This window comes from Syngnathoides biaculeatus, chromosome 14 (assembly GCF_019802595.1).
Source record: "Syngnathoides biaculeatus isolate LvHL_M chromosome 14, ASM1980259v1, whole genome shotgun sequence".
NCBI lineage: Eukaryota > Metazoa > Chordata > Actinopteri > Syngnathiformes > Syngnathidae > Syngnathoides > Syngnathoides biaculeatus.
The window spans coordinates 11,101,143-11,118,829 of NC_084653.1; the positions used below are offsets into that span (position 1 = coordinate 11,101,143).

At 40.0% G+C, this 17,687-nt stretch overlaps 1 protein-coding gene across 1 annotated transcript in view; it reads left to right on the forward strand.

The window, feature by feature from the left end:
* Window positions 1-17,687, forward strand: part of pde11a (phosphodiesterase 11a) — a 47,906-nt gene that overhangs the window by 17,292 nt on the left and 12,927 nt on the right. The window contains exons 6-14 of the mRNA XM_061841465.1: window positions 644-776; window positions 1,086-1,161; window positions 8,574-8,641; window positions 8,730-8,822; window positions 9,941-9,991; window positions 12,476-12,622; window positions 14,031-14,138; window positions 15,559-15,668; window positions 16,776-16,866. Coding sequence (XP_061697449.1) covers window positions 644-776; window positions 1,086-1,161; window positions 8,574-8,641; window positions 8,730-8,822; window positions 9,941-9,991; window positions 12,476-12,622; window positions 14,031-14,138; window positions 15,559-15,668; window positions 16,776-16,866 — 877 coding nt within the window. The remainder of the gene's footprint in view (window positions 1-643; window positions 777-1,085; window positions 1,162-8,573; window positions 8,642-8,729; window positions 8,823-9,940; window positions 9,992-12,475; window positions 12,623-14,030; window positions 14,139-15,558; window positions 15,669-16,775; window positions 16,867-17,687) is intronic.

A 17,687-nucleotide genomic window follows, 5' to 3' on the forward strand; every position in this document is an offset into this window, starting at 1 on the left:
GCTTATCCTTACAAGGGTCACGGGAGTGCTTGAGCCTTCCGAGCAATCTTCGGGCAGGAGGCGGGTTACACCCTGAACTGGTTGCCAGCCAATCACAGGGCACATTGAGACAGACAACAGTCAAACTCAGAATCACGCTTAAGGGCAATTTAGAGTCTCCAATTAATGCATGTTTTATGGCCATGTGGGAAGAAACCAGAGTGCCCAGAAAAAATCCTCAGAGGCACGTTGAGAACATGCAAACACCACAGTGGTAGGGCCTGGATTTGAACCTTAGTCCTCAGAACTGTGAGGCAAGCACTCTAACCAGTTGCTCCACTGTGCCAACACCATGAAACCGATCACATATGTTCAACTTTTCATTACTCTTAGCTGCAGAAAAGGCTTTATGACACCAACTGTATCAATGCATCGATGAAGCGGGTGTACAGACAGGGGACAAATTAGCGTATTATATGGCTTTGCCATGTTGCATTTCTCATATGCAAGTGAATAAAACTCTTTGCATAACTGTAATACATTTTCATGAGAATGGCTTTGAGAAATGTCAACATTAATCATAACGTCTTTGAGAAAATTAGAGGCAGACACGGGGGAGGTTTAATATTCACTTCATCTCATATTTCTCTACATCTATCCCTAGTTTCAAGGACAGTATGGAAAAGTCATCTTACTCTGATTGGCTCATCAAAAACAGCATTGCAGAGCTGGTTGCTTCCACAGGACTTCCTGTTAACATCAGCGACGCTTACCAGGATCCTCGCTTTGATGCTGAGGTAACCACACAACAATCAGCCATTTTTAAATGATCACCATTACCTTTCTTTGTTGATTGGCTGGGAGAAATAACATGGTGCCTTTTTTGTCAGACAATATGATAGAAATTCCATTTTGATTCCAGTTTTAGTTTTGTACAAATGTTACAAACACAATTTATGAACAGTTTATTATCAAACAGGTCCGTAATGTACAAGATGTATGTTGTGGAACCTTTGAATTTGAATGCACTGTATGAAAATACTGTATACATTCTTAGTCCAGATGGATGGTTACCGTTATTAATATACTCACCATCATTTTTCCAGGCCGACCAGTTCTCCGACTTCCACATTCGGTCTGTGCTTTGTGTTCCTATATGGAACAGTGATCACCAAATCATTGGTAAGTCAGTAAATAGTGTATTATTACTTTTAATTGATAATTTTTTTTTTTCAATTAGGGTGACTGTTTTTCGTAGGCGATCAGAGCAAATGAGACTTTTTTATTTTTTATATGGTCTTGCTTTTGTTGTTTGTTATTTGATCAGGTCATTTTAATCTTCATGACTATATTGAATGGTTTGCATGTTTCCCAGAAAAGTCCTATCCAACCCGTCATTCCGGGCTAACTGCTGTTTAAAAAACACTCCGATGGTTTCAGTGATATTGCGACCAATATTTTGTCTTTCCTTGAAACAGTGGAAAGTTAAAGAATAAATATTTTAAACTAAGTTTCACATTTTGGTGGCACGGTGACTGAATGGTTAGCACATCCTCTTCACAGTCCTGAGGACCTGGGTTCAAATCTGCCCTCACCTGAGTGGAGTTTACATGTTCTCCCTGTGCCTGCGTGGGTTTTCTCCAGGTACTTTGATTTCTTCCCACATCCTAAAAGCATTCGAGGTAGGTTAGTTGGGGACTCTAAATTGCCCGTGGTTGTGAATGTGAGTGTGAATGGTTGTTTGTCTTGTATGTACCGTGCAATTGGCTGTCGACCAGTTCAAGGTGCATCCCTTCCCCCTTTGCCCAGGGATAGGTGATATCGGCTCCAACAGGCCCACAATCCTAGTGCGGATAAGCAGTACAGAACATGAATGAGTGTTTCATATTTTTAATCATGTTACGTTTGTAGCTGGATGTTGCAAGGGCTTGGCATGTTCACTTTGCCAGAGTGAAATATAATTCCATATAAAAAACTTCCTGAAATTGGAAATACCGTAAATTCTCATAGTTAATGCAGATTTGTTTCCTCTCAAAAAATGATCAAAAGTCAATATTGCGCATTATACACAGGTATGGGGTGAATAGAAAAACCTTTCAGATCCCAAGACTCTTGTACCGACTAAGCGGCTTGGAAAATGAATGAATTTTATAAATGGATGCCGCCACTAGTGGTAATGAAAGCTGTATACTTTCATTCCAAAATGCCACCGCCACTCAATGGTTATGAAAAAGACGTAGCCTTCACTTTCATTCCAGTACGACAGGCGCACGTATGAATGCAAATATGTGCAGTTGTGCTCATACCATATAACATACCATACATACATACATACAATGCAGGATTTTCGAAATATTGTTTTTGCCCATATTCAGGGTACAAGTAGGAACCTGATGCAGAGAAGACAGGGAAATTGGGTTGTGAAGGAATATTTATTGGAACAGAAGTGACCCAAGGAATGACAACCAGATTTGGGATTTGCAGGATTCCAGTGTGGAACAGGCTGAGAGAGTGAGAGGTCAGGTTGTTGGTGTGCCACTGGAGGTAGTTACAGGGATCCAGAGCAGATGGCAGGCTAGAGACAAAGCACAACAGAATGAGGCTGAAAAAAAATTCCAAGAAGCAAGCAAACACAGGGCGGTTTGGCTACAAACTTGAGATGTTGCGTTGATAGTCTGGCGACGTGTTAAGAGTCCCACAGTGTCGTCAAAGCAGTCTGGTGCAATCAGGATGGCAAGTTGCAGCTGCTAGACTTTAATATGTCCACTTCTGCAAAACACTCACGAAGCCCCCCACACACAGGACTCTTTTTTTTTTTTTTTTTTTTTTTAATGTTGGACAAGCCGAAAGAAACACACACACACCGATGACTGAACAACAATCATCCTTAATTTCTTCGCAGTTATTCTTTGTTTAATGATAATGCTTTTCTAAAATTCTTGACTGCTTAATTTGAAACCCATTAAAATACAATTAAATTTGCTTCGCCTGGCCCTTCATGTTTTCTTGATAGAATTGCAGCCATCTTACAAATTCTGCCAGGGTAAATCAAACATATGAGCATAATTGTGTTTGTATAAAAGTGCAGGTGTGAATTTCAAAATAAGAGTGACTCATTTAAAAAGTAATGTGTTAAAATAAAGTGCTTAACTTCAAAATATATATAAAAAAAATACAGACAATGCTTCAAGTTTTGATCATATGAATAGGAGCAAAATCATGCATTATAAATGCCTTATTGTATATACAGAAATGTTTTCCAGAATTTTGAAGTCAACTTTGGGAGTGTGTACAGTACACAGTTGCACATTAAGTTTGTTTCAGCTTGTCCCATTAGGGGTCGCCACAGCGAAACACTCATATTTATTTGGCACAGTCACCTGACGCAACCCCTCTCGGGAGTGGAAGCCCCATTGGGATACAAACTCACGACCCCTGGTTTACGAAACCAACACTCTAACCACTGAGGTAAATGGGGCCTTATATGGTTGCACATTATTCACGAGAAATTCTGGTGCATTTATTAAAGCACTGCTTTTTAACGGAATCGTGTTGCTAAGTGAAGGTCCACCATGTGCTCAATGAATGCTAACATTAGCAAAAAATGTTCACCATGTCATTTCCCACCTTGTAAGCAACCACACATATTTTGCTGTTCAAAAGATAATAATGTGGGAGCTGTGTATGTCTAACAGCAAACAGCTATGTAACATTAATTTTTGTGAAATGGGAAAGTCTCAAAGCCACCTTAACACCAATATTGAATCAACAGTTTCTGCTCCTCTGGCAAGAGTTTAGATGCTGGCATATGGGCAAGTACTTATAGGATTTGTGGTCATAATTAGTCCTCATATACAGTATAGTTTAGGGCGTTTGCTGCTCTTTTGTTGTTGTTGCATGTAGACAAATGTGTGACAGTGATCACGTTAGAGGCGGCATTTTTAATCCAATTTATACTTTGTTGGTTGTGCGTTGTGTGTGAATCAGCCCTAGGGCCAAACACCACATGCTGAAACTGTGATAAATCACTGATCCTCTCTCTACCGGTGTCGCAGCTTGCAGTGAAGAAAATAAGTATTTGAACACCCTGCTATATTGCAAGTTCTCCCACTTAAAAATCATGGAGTGGTCTGAAATTTTCATCGTAGGTGCATGTCCACTGAGAGAGATAATCAAAAAAGAAAAATCCAGAAATCACAATGTATGATTTTTTTAAGGATTTATTTGTGATACAACTGCAAATAAGTAGTTGAACGCCTGTCTAGCAGCTAGAATTCTGACCCTCAAAGAAATGTTAGTCCGCCTTTAAAAGTCCACCTCCACTTCATGTATTATCCTGAAACAGATGCACTTGTTTGAGGTCGTTAGCTGTATAAGGACACCTGTCCACCCATACAATCAGTAAGACTCAAACTTGTAACATGACCAAGACCAAAGAACTGTCCAAAGACACCAGAGACAAAACTGTACAACTCCACACGGCTGGAAAGGGCTACGGAGAAATTGCCAAGAAGCTTAGTGAAAAAAGGTCCACTGTTGGAGCAATCATTAGAAAATGTAAGAAGCAAAACATGACGGTCAATCTCATTTGGAGTGGAGCCCCATGCAAGATATCACCTTGTGGGGTTTCAATGATCCTTACAAAGGTGAGGAATCAGCCCAGGACGACATGACAGGACTTGGTCAATGACCTGAAAAGGCTGGGACCACTGTTTCCAAGGTGGCTGCTGGTAATACACTAAGACCTCATTGTTTTTGGTCATAATTCCACTAACCGTGTTTAGTGGAAGACGAATGTTGAGTTCCATCCCAAGAACACCATCCCTATTGTGAAGGATGGGGGTGGTAGCATCATGCTTTGGGGGTGTGTTTCTGCATATAGGACAGAACGACTCTACTGTATTAAGGAGAGGATGACCGCGGCCATGTATTGTGAGATTTTGGGGAGCAACCTCTTTCCCTCAGTCAGAGCATTGAAGACGGGTTGTGACTGGGTCTTTCAACATGACAATGAGCCAAAGCACACAGCCATGAAAACCAAGGAGTGGCTCCGTAAGAAGCATATCAAGGTTCTGGCGTGGCCTAGCCATCTCCAGATCCAAACCCAGTAGAAATTCTATGGAAGGAGCTGAAACTCTGTGTTTCTCAGCGACAGCCCAGAAACCTGATCTGATCTAGAGAATATCTGCGTGGAAGAGTGGGCCAAAATCCCTCCTGCAGTGTGTGCAAACCTGGTGGACAACTCCAGGAAACATTTGACCTCTATAATTGCAAACAAAGGCTACTGTACCAAATATTAACATTGTTTTTTTCACGTGTTCAAATACTTATTTGCAGCTGTATCACACAAATAAATCGTTTAAAAATCATACATTGTGATTTCTGGATTTTTCTTTTTATATTATCTCTCTCACGGTGGACATGCACCTATGAGGAAAATTTCAGACCCCTCCATGATTTCTAAGTGGGAGAACTCGAAATATAGCAGGGTGTTCAAATACTTATTTTCTTCACTGTAATACTTCTGTGAGGATGCAACGATAGCAGCGCACCAGATTCCCGAGATCTCACACAGGAGGTCTTGATTTTCATGGAGTGAAAAGGGATCAATGTATTGGCAGGAATTGGCCAGTTTAGAAGTGTATGTCTTTGTATGCTTAATGTTTCTTTTGCGTGGGTGTCAATGTATTTGTCAGGGACAGGAAGCTGAGAAAACAATAACAGAACAAATGAATGAACGAAGTGCAATGTGTGGGTGGCACTTGAGGACTAGAAGTGAAAACACATTATGCAAACAAATCAGTGGAAGATGAAATTCTCAACTCAGGAAAACTTTTGATTCGCTTATTAATTTTCATGTGTCATCTCTCAAGGTAACCAACAGTTCATTCACAATGACATCACAATACATTTTGTCGTGATTAGAACAAATTCATTGCGGGCTCCATGTATGACGAAATTAGGGCAGTTCATTGCAGCACTTCCTGGAGAACTGTGATGAAAAACAGTTTTTAATAAGCCTCAAAAACTTTAAATTCGAGTAGATTTGAATTTAAAGTTGTTTGATTTACAAAGCTTTGCATATACCTACATTCAAACATACATAAATGAAAAAAATTCCATGGGCTTGGAAATTGGGAATATTTAATTATCATTATTTAGTCAACATATTTTCTTTTCCGTTTGGGGGCTTTTTATACACTTGCACATCTTACATGCTCTGGCTTCCATGGCAGCCCAATGTGCCCAAAACGTAGGATGCAGTGGGATTTTTGGCATTTTCTTCTTCTGTATTGAAGTCGTGGTAAAGTTTTTTCATTATCTGTCATGGTGTCCATGATGAGGCTCAAAAGCATCCTACTGTTCCGACCCGTGGTCTACCACAGATGTCGGTCAGTACATCCTTTTCTGGCCCTTCACGTTCTGATCGGCTTGCTCACGTTTGTTAGGTTCTGATCAAGGGCTGAAATGTTTTCTGGGCATCTTTGGAGCATGTTTGTGGCCACGCCAGACTCGGATTAATGAAGCTCCCCTGCTGGACCCATTTTTTATACTCACTCTCAGATCGTGTACGTCAAATTCCAGGACATGCCATGATCGGACAAAATGAAACGAGTGTTATACGTCATGGCAAAAGGGGTGCAAAATCGGCTTCAAACGTGACAAAACTTGAAAGGATCGTGACAGCCAGTGGGAATACATATGCTTATCGTGCCACTATGTCCCACATACAAGCTTTGTTATCCTCTGTTAACACACTGCCAGGTTTTGTTGCATTTTCCTCATTCCCCTCAATTTCATGGATGTACTGCATTTGCAAAACAATACCTACTATATTGCCATATCTCAAAAAAGATGGTCGGTATTATAGTGTGCATCAAAATTTGTTCAAAACTTGCACACAACTATGAATAGTAATGTTTGCTCAGGTGCTAATGCTAACAAAGAAAAAATTAAAGGTGTTGGCCAAAATAGGTTACCCAGGGTCGCTATGGTGATGTTACGGACACTTTTTTCCTTATTCCAGGCCAGTATGTCATGATTTTGAAGATGTTGTTTACAGCTAAAATGACATGACATATTGTTGCTTGAAGCTGTGCTGAATGCTTTTTGTGGTCAGCGTGCAAATTACTCTTCCATCTGAGTCAGTGTGAACAGAAGGTTCATGGCAAAATCCCAACTGCAGTCCACTGCCATAATGTTCAAGTGCGTAAAAATGGGCCACTCGGGCCACTCTCCCCTTTAACTCAATTGACACTCCGTAGAGCGAATAGCCCCCCCTCCTAGCACCAGCAACAGTCGCCTTGAATTTACTCCAAAAAGCACCTATATCTGCTTATATCGGGTTTTGCTAATTATTTGCCCCATCTGGTAATTGCACAGTGGCTAGTAAAATAATCACCTACCTGTGAAAATACGTGGCCTATACCAAATGATTATTTGAGTAGGCTTGTTTTATAATGTCGAGCTGTCGAGCATTATTGTTTGCTCCTTTGCTGTTTTGTTCCTGTCCTACACTAATTGTTGTATACATCGTTCCAAATGAGGGTTCGTCCCAGTCATTCCTTGAATTAAATTAAAATGTATGTATTGATTGCAAAATGTGGTCATTGTTAGACATGGATGAAAAAAAATCTTACCTTTGCAATGGGGGATAAATACTCACCCTGCCCCTTGAGAGCTTATTGGTATATACTTTAAAAAGGTATGTAAATTAGACTCGTCATAGTTGTAGTCATAGTCGTGAGTGGGTGCATGTCGCACAGACAAAGACGGGGGGAAGAAATAAAAAAAAATAAGACTTGACAGCCAGTGTGTGGATTAGTGCTTCAGGCTGGCGTGTCCACATTAGAGTGCCTCATTGTCAGCCAGGAGTACATACGTCATGCAGTGAGAGACAGAAGAGTGAAGAGAACTATGTAAAAATGTAAACTTTACATCAGAGGTGTATCATGAGCATGGCCAGGCCACTGCCGTTAGGGGCGTGGCCGGGCCACTGCTCTGGGCTGCGCTACCTCTGACAGCAGTCACAGCTGTGTTGCATTCAGGACTCTAATAGACCAGGTACTTAGATGGTAAATGGGGCATTTACAAGTTTGTTGCATTGTGTTACTGTGTGTGGACACTGCTTTATAGTGCGTGTGTATGCAAGCGTTTTGTAGTGCTTTCCATAGTTACAGCATGTCTGAGCCATTTAAGCTTAGTCTTGTTTTTGTTTGCGTTCTCAAGTTTTGCCACATAGTCATCGGACCTCGTTTCATCCTTTTGGACCTCGCCTCTAGTCTAACGTTTGTGTGCCTCTGTCGTCTCGGACTGTTACACTGTGTATGACCATGATTTGTAATTAAACCACTCTTAATATCATATCCTCGTCTTGGAGTCCTGCATTTGAGCAGGGTTTTTGTTCACCATATTCAGCAGACCCACCCACAGTATTTGAGAACAGAGAGAACAATTTTGAAACCTAGTATTATATACTGTACTATTTTTAGTCATTCAAATTTGGCGGGGTTGCTAACATTTCTCTTCTCTTAATTTGTTTGTAAGCCACCTATTTTGCTATGACGTTATTCTCCTTGGACTTGTTCAAACAGGTGTCGCTCAAGTGTTAAACCGTCTTGATGGGAAACCATTTGATGATGCGGACCAGCGTCTCTTTGAGGTATTGCTCTCCCCCACATTCATGTAATTTAGTGTCATCGCGAGTGGGAGTTGTATTCCATCCTTCTTTTTTTTTTTTTTTTTACCAGGCATTTGTGATCTTTTGTGGTCTGGGCATCAACAACACCATCATGTACGACCAGGTGAAGAAGTCCTGGGCCAAGCAATCCGTGGCACTGGATGTAAGTCTGCAGCTTCCCTGATCATTTTTTTCTCACCCCAAATTATTCATACTCTCATTATATTTAAGTTAAAGTCCATTTTTATTAAATTAATGAAAAATCTTGTTCATCGATGTCTCTTATCGCAACTTCCTGCAGTCTTTGTTTTGTCTAACGTCCAGGCAGATAAATAAATAACAATTCACTTTATTTAAAAAATTGAAACATTTGCTTGTGTATGAATGATTTTTTTTTTACTTCTCTGTATATTAATGCTGGATGTTGTTTGTCAACTCAGTCTCTTTTGCTCCCAATTCTTTTCCCCCAGGAATCGAAATGTGCTCATCTCAGTGTTGAGATATCCCGTTTTTGTAGGTTTTATTTAAATTAATGAAAGGCCGATTAAAGAAATCTTTTATCTTCCCATAGTGTTATGTATTCGTTAAGGGTTGAACAGCCAAAGATTTTTTTGTAGTTTTTTTTGTCGCTTAATTGATAATGCAATTTTTGGTATTGATATTTTTTTGCCGGCCCGGGACAGCGCTCCCCAACCTCCTCTTGGACCCGTGCAGACGTATGAAGGCTATGTTGCTTTCAAGAGCGAGTCTAAATTTCTCTGTTAATTGACCGATTGGAAGACGAGATGCCAAAAACGTATTTAGCGATTGATTAATCGACTTTAGCCGTGTCAAGTAATGAAGCCAACTCAACTAATGGGTTCAACCCCTGGTAGCCGTTCACCATTACTTAACATTACATAAGTATAATAAAGAGTGTGGGAGTGCTTTGTGGCAGTTGGCACCCTAGCACTGTCGTGTTAGCTGATAGACAGCGAAATTAGGCATTAAAGGTGCTACCGTGAATTAAGTAATATGGAGGCAGTGCTGAATAATGATGTGATGAAATGTGCGACTGCAGGTGTGTCCATGGTATTTCTCTCCGGAATATAGGGAACATGACAATTGTTTCAGGGTTGACAGAGGTGCTCACTTGGAGGCGAGTCTAAACTTTCAGAGATGCTCTCAACTAAAGTGCAGCGTTGTCTATTACGGCCACAGCCATAAGCTTCTCGGCGACTCACTGCATATTTTAATGAATTGAAAAATAGCATGTGTATCACTGGTGTCATTATTTTCCAGGTACTCTCTTACCATGCCACTTGCTCCAAGACTGAAGTTGACAAATTTAAGGTAAACATCAATTACTACAGTTGTACCGTCCTACTCGACAAAAGCACTGTTGTAATGAATCAAGCAAAAACTAGCAAATGTGAGGTGGCTTTTTTGGGGGTATTTTTCCATTAAAGTGCACGGCAGGTAAAGGACGAGGCCGGAGACACTTTTTTTTTTTAATGATTACAATATTTATATTCACCTGCACATCTTGGTTTGTTTGTCTGCTGCTCAGTTGGATGATGAAAAAGATACCAGGACCATGAACCTTGGTGGAAGCATTAAGCATAGGCAAGGGGAAAGCCATTATATTTTTCAGGAAGATGGTGGTGGTACATGCAGGAACCCATTAGCCATTCTTGAGTATTGTGAGATTAATTCATTAAATTTTACATGGATCCTTAAAACTGTCACAGTTCTTTATCAAAATAGGAACATATTTGGTGCAGATTTTGTTGATATCATCATGTCCAATTTTCCAGTGGAATTCCTTCTCTCTGTCTTTTGGTAAAGAGAGTGGTCTGCGCCCCCCCCAACTGTGTTTTTAAAAAAAATCACAATGGTGGTTTTTAAATCAGACAGCTGACAGACAAGAACAATTACCGGTATGTGGTTTAATAGCAAAAATACAAGATATTTATATGGATTTTGTATGTTTGGTAGCACTCATTAATTTTTACACTGTTACATAACTGATCAAATACTTATTATTTGCAAATGTATCACACGAATTAGTTAAAAAAAATCATACATTGGGATTTCTGGATTTTTCTTTTTAAATGATCTCTCTCAGTGGACATGCACCTAGGATGAAAATTTCAGACCCCTCCATAATTTCTAAGTGGGAGAACTTGCAATGTAGCAGAGTGTTACTTATTTTCTTCACTGTATAGTTCTGTCTTCAGTCATGAATACAAAGATGAGTTTTACTTAAATCCTGATTTGATAATCTGTGGTACTACTAGTCGTTCTTCGCAGAGATTAAAGAATATAGTTCTATATAGTCCTTTAAGTATTGTTATACTGTGTCTATATGCATTGCTGCACCATTTGTGTTCGAATATCCCTTGCCGAAAGAGTTAAAGCAGCACCACACAGATTCTAATAGTTAGCATTAAGATAGCTGACTTTAAAATGAAGTTATGTGTTTGTTGTAACGCACCATTCTTTTGTTTTGTGGCTAGTTTGATTATGAACTTTAATTTGGGAGAGGCAATAAACAGTTGTAGCCATTTTTAAAGATTTGTTTGCTATCCTTAAGTGTTGTTTGTTTTGAAATGAGATGTGTTAGACTGCCACGCACTATGCTTGTATCTCAAATTTTCGCTCCCAAGTCAAAGCAATTAATCAACCAAACTACGATTTTTATCTCAAACAACTCGTCGATAGGGTCACCTCTTTCTCAAGGCACTACCATACAGTAAAATAAAGCATAAGTATGCTGACATCACCTTTCAAGTTAATGCAAATTTGAAGGTGGCTTTAGCCAAGATTTCTCTCATCGTTCTATTGATTAAGTATGTAAGCTTCCAACTGTTAAGATGGCACCGCAATTAATTTTTTTAGTTATGCGATAAGCTCTCATTAATTCCGAGAAGACTATTGTTGATGCATAGACTTCCTTTGTTTGCCACTGTACCCATATTAGCACATACGATTGATTACATACACACAGTAACTTACAAATATAGATTTGCCATTGTGAATAAACCAATTGCAATATTTAAAATCGGTAACAGCATTCAACAGACAGTTGCTGTATTCATTCTTTATAAAACTGAAAAGATGTTTTACATTTTTAATTGGCTTGACATTTCTGAAATATACTGTAGATATGACCCATTTTCCCACACTTTCAAAGAAAGGATTTTCCTGTGTGACCATTACAGCAAAATAGAAACCCATCTTTCAAAAAAAGAAAGAAAAATGCCCCTGTGTGATCTCTTTAGCAATGTGCTCTGCATCATCACCCTCACCCACGCCCCCATCCGCCACCACAACCCCCTTCTTTCATAACTGCTCTACATATTGTATGGATCCTTATTGAGCCAGTGGTGTCAGTAAATAAACCTGGCTGACATTTGAGAAAACCTGGAGCTGTGATTTGAGTGGAAAAGATACACCAGGGTGACCAACATCAGTGCAGGATTTACTTAAAAAAGAAAAAAAAAAAAGAAAGTACACACACTATACTTCAGCCAAAGTTGATTTGAGCAAGACAAAGTTGATTTACTGAAATTCAGTGCTGATCATCTGCTTGGTGACCAGAGCTAAGGAAGCACTTATTATACCGCGCTTAGATATGAATATGTTTAAGTGGGATCATTTCCATGTGAAATGCTTGACTAATGATGTCACATTTAGCTTCTAATCAGCTGTAAAAGTAAACTGTGCAATTTGGTTTTAAGGTATCCTCATTAATGGGAGCCCTCGACGCATCCTGTGACCGCCGCAGCCTCCTAAACTGATTTTCTCCATCCCTCTTGGTGTTCCACGCCACAGGCTGCCAACATCCCCCTGGTGTGCGAACTGGGAATTGACAAGCTCTCCTTTGACGATTTCTCGCTGGACGTTGATGCCATGATCACGGCCGCTCTGAGGATGTTCATGGAGCTCGGAATGGTTCCCAAATTTAAGATTGACTATGAGGTGAACATTCAGTTCATTTTCTTAAACATTTTTGATGTCGCGAAGCATGTTAAACTCATATTGCAAGGCACCACTGTATTTGTTCTATGAGGTTGTGTTAATTTAATGCCAAGTCTATAGGGTTTGTGGACGTGACATCACTGTTTGCACGGCGCCATATTGCCGGTCGAACCTATGTGCTCTACACTGCGGGAGCCGTTGAACCAGAGCAGATTTTTTAGATTTGCCCAAGACCTGTTGTGCTGTTGGTTGTCACAACAGGTGAGACAGATATTCAAAGAGCTCATTCAATGGAAAACCAGAAAAGATCGATGGATTTCAGCAATTAAACGGGAGGAATGGTGCCCAATGCAATACACACACCTATGTAGCGATCATTTCATTTCTGGTAGGAATTATTCTTCTCAATGTCAAATTACGAAGACGTATTTATAATGCCAAGTTGGCTCATTTGAGAACTATGCGTATTTAAAAAAAAGAAAATAAACTATCTGTCACAGAAGAGAGGTTAACATGTGGCCACAATCGCCTCCGTGTACGTTACGTTATTTTGTTAATCATAGTTAATGAATGAGAGTTTGTGTAAAACCAGGGGTCATTTATTTAAATATTGGCATTTGTATTGATTACCATCTGAAAAGATCGATAGATTTTGGCAAAGGTTAACGTGTGGCCGAATACACTTCGGCATTCATGAGCTGTCAACCCGTCACTATGTGGGATTTATTCCTGATGCAGAACAGATCCTGCAACGACGTATTTGTATGCGTCCAGACTTATACGCTTACAAACTGTTCCGTGTAAATCTTGACGACTGACTCACCAGATACATGTGTAGATCCAGTTGTCCAAGACAAGCAGAAGCAAATTAACGCTTCAATTTCTTATTGGCGAAAACGTCGACTTCTGCATTAAATATGGGTCCTCGATGCCAAGTGTCTCTCATTTTTCCATGTACCTCCGTTTATTATCTCCTTCTAATTGTTTAACAGTATCGAACAAAACCCTGGGCGCCATGCTATGAGACATATTTTCATTTCATCTCAATGGTCTTAGCATTGAAGAATGCTTTGTTTGACCGCTATTACGGCCAGTCACGTGATTTCGGTGATGTAGGTGCACAAGCTCTATTCACTTCATTTGATAAATTTTTTTTCTGGCAGTACTGCTTCCAGAACTGCCTATCTAACCTGCGCAGGGCAATGGGTTTCATTAACCAATCAGATTTCAAGTCCTACAGCTAACCCACAATAACATTCCTTTTTCATCTTCTGATTAGCTGGCCAGGGCAGATCAAGTTCAACTAATTAAACAAGTCTGTTGCAATTGGCACACATTCATGCAATTGTTGATCATCATTCATGCGAAGTATATTTGAATATAATCATATGTTTTTATTTCTTTCCAGACCCTGTGCAGATGGTTGCTGACCGTCAGGAAAAACTACCGCATGGTTCTGTACCACAACTGGAGACATGCCTTCAATGTGTGCCAGTGCATGTTTGCCATGCTCACGGTAAGAAGACTCTTGTAAATTGTTGCTAGAGAACACTCATATTTGAATAGAACAAAACCTCTAAATTAAAGAGCAACAAATCGACAAGCACATGAGCGGCGGCACGGTGCACTTAAGAAGAAAAATGTACAGAAAGTCAGGTTATAGTAAAGCAAAGCAAATTTATATATATAGCACATTTCATACACAAGGTAACTCATGATTAAGAGCGTTTAAAAACAAAGAAAAAACTGCTTATAAACATTTATCCATTTTCTTCACCGCTTATCCTCACGAGGGTCACAGGGAGTGCTGGAGCCTATCCCAGCTGTCAACGGACAGGAGGCGGGTACACCCTGAACTGGTTGCCAGCCAATCGCAGGGCACATAGAGACAAATAGCCGCAGTCACAATCACACCTAAGGGCAATATAGAGTGTCCAACTAATGTTGCATGGGCGGAAACCAGAGTGCCCGGAGAGAACATGCAAACTCCACACAGGCAGGTCCGGGATTGAACCTGGGACCTCAGAACCGTGAGGCCAATGCTTTACCAGCTGATCCACCGTGCCACCACGTTTAAAACAAAGAAAAATAAAAGTACAATTAAAACAGAGTACACTTCAAAGCGTGAGAGAAATATTTTTTTTAACTTGGACTTAAAAACACTACCACTTGGGGCTGACGTCACTTCTGTTGGCAACTTACTCCGTTTGTGTGCAGCATAATAGCTAAATGCTGCTTCACCGTGCTTGCGTTGGACTCTGTGCTCCACTATTTGACCTGGGTCAGTCGATCTAAGAGAACCTGCTGGATTTATATTCCGTTAGCATTTCTTTCATTTATTTAGGACCTAAACCATTTAGTGATTTATAGACCAGTAATGGTAACCTTACGTTTCAGGGTTCACTGTTTCACTGTTTGTACATTTATCATACACTAAATTGGTGAGACATTTATTTCAAGAAAGTGAGATCATGTAATGCAGAACCACATCACATTTGTTGGTCAAAGCTTTTGTTTGCTTATTTTCCAATGGCTGGACTATTGGGGGGGAAGAAAAGTTGTTTTGTGTGAATTATGCTGGGCTTCCGTATTGTATGTTTTAATACTCTGATGCTGTGGTTGTCAAAATTACCTGTTTATTATTTTTAGGCACTCTGACATGATGCAAAGTTGAGTGGTACATTAATAGTTAATTATTGTGTGTGTGTGTGTGTGTGTGTGTGTGTGTGTATGTGTGTGTATGTTGGGGGGGTGTCACACAAAGTACAAGTCATACAAAGGTCTTGTCAACCATCTCCATTCGTTTTGGTTTGTTCTTCTCAGGAGCATTTTCATTTTTTTCATTTTTTCATTTTTGTCCTTCTCGTAGCTTGTACAAATAAAAGAAAAATGCTGAATAATAATATTTGGTTTTGTTTTTTCCATCTCCCGATCAGACGGCCGGCTTCCAGGAGACTCTGACAGAAGTGGAGATCCTAGCACTTATCGTGGGTTGCGTGTGTCACGACTTGGATCACCGGGGCACCAACAATGCTTTCCAGGCAAAGTAAGTGTCTCAGACTCGCTCTGCTGAATGCACATCCTCCTACATAGAGTCTTTTGCCACCTGCGGCAGCAAGCAGATCAGTAAGAGCCAAGTGGCAAGTTGTGTAAGACTTACATAAGTACTGTATGGAATTGATGAGAACATTTCGATGAGCAGGTGACATTTGTGCTAAATTGCTTTGTGTTCGCTCATCTTACTATGTTCTTAATATAGACAGAGGGAAAATGCTTCAACCGCAACATGCTTGTTCTCTATCACTCATGAGCACACTTTTCTTTTCAAGAGGGCAAGTCAAAATAAATGACTGAGATCATGTGGTTGCCAATGTGTCCACACCCTCTTCTTACTGGGAATATGTCCACAATTGTTACTGTAATTCAAACCGACTGCATGTTGAATGGGAATAGTCACACGCAGCCCACTGTTTTCAAGTGCCTCTGATTAACACCAAATAAAATTTTCCAGGAGGCATTTTCACGACACATTTTAATTGACTTATACAGATTACATTAATGGTGTGGTGTGGAATTTTTGTTTCGAAATGATTTACTGTATTTTGGTCACTTTTTTTTTTTTAGATGACATAAACCTGGCATTTGAACAAGGGTGTGTAGACTTTTTATATCCACTGTATAATGTAGTTAATCATTTGCACATCTGCTAAATTGCAGTCCATTTTGATGGCTTTTTACTCACTTGCTGTAATGGCCTCACAGGTCAGAAAGGGGAGCCACGGTCGCAAAACAAATAAACACTCACGCAGTTGCACTTTTTGTGTGCTCATTAGGTATACGATTTAAACCGTGCGGGAGGGATAGAACTGTTTCAGTTTTTCTTTAATACTGTTTTTCTATTTCACCTTTTGCATATATAGCTGTGCCCCCTGATGAACAGGGGTTCACCAATGTTGCTGAGGATGTGATATGTAAATTATATACCGGTACACCCAGTGCCCACATGGTCTCATACACTTGCTCAATTTAATGAGATCCAATTCAAGTGGGGAAAATATTACAATGAGCTCTCAGTATAATGCAATGCAGTACTTACACTACCACTGTTATACTGTGACACTGAAATGAATGTGTGTGCGTGTGCACGGACCAGGACAGGCTCGGCTCTCGCTCTGCTTTACGGGACATCGGCTACGCTTGAGCACCACCACTTCAACCATGCCGTCATGATCCTACAAAGCGAGGTGAACTACATTTCTGCTGCACTATTGTTGTTCTTGTTCTTAATGTGCTCCAGTCTAATGCTCAAGCCAATGGCGACACAGTTGTGTATGTGTGTGTGTGTGTGTACAATCAGGATTTTTGGGCTAATCACCGATCCAATCACAAGATGCAACAATGTGTCAGTGCCTCTTCATTTACAGTATATACTTTACTTGAGTGCTTAAGTGCTCAAAAAATAGCCATTATTTACAATAAATAATGTATCTTGGTTCATCTGATTATGTCAATGAGGCATAGTGACAGCTAGAACAAAGTAATGGTTTTCTATTAGTTGGCAGTAAGTACATGCAGTAACTAATGTATCCACTTTGTGTGACTTTTTTTTCTTTTCTTTTTTTTTGTTGGTGTGCCATGAGCTTTTTAATTATAAAATATGTCCCCTGGCTCCATAAATGTTGGAAATCAGTGCTAACTAACGTTACAACATGACAGAACAGGTGCTAACTTACTGTAATTAAATTACTGCACCCACAGCAAAACCTTTGAGCATGCTTTGACAGAATGGCAGCATATTTATACACATCCGATAGCGTTAGCTTGGTAGGCTACATTACGGAGCTGATCAATGACTTAATTAATGGGATCAGCGAATTATGACATTAAAGCCAATCAGCATGAAATGCTAATGATCCGCCGATAATGATCAGGCTGATAAAATTGTCCAATGTATGTACAATCTTTGGTAAGTTATCCATAAGTAAGCTGTGATTGGCTGGCGATCTGACCAGGGGTCGAATGATTTAGGCTCCAGCTCATCCACCACCCTCCTGAGGATAAGCGG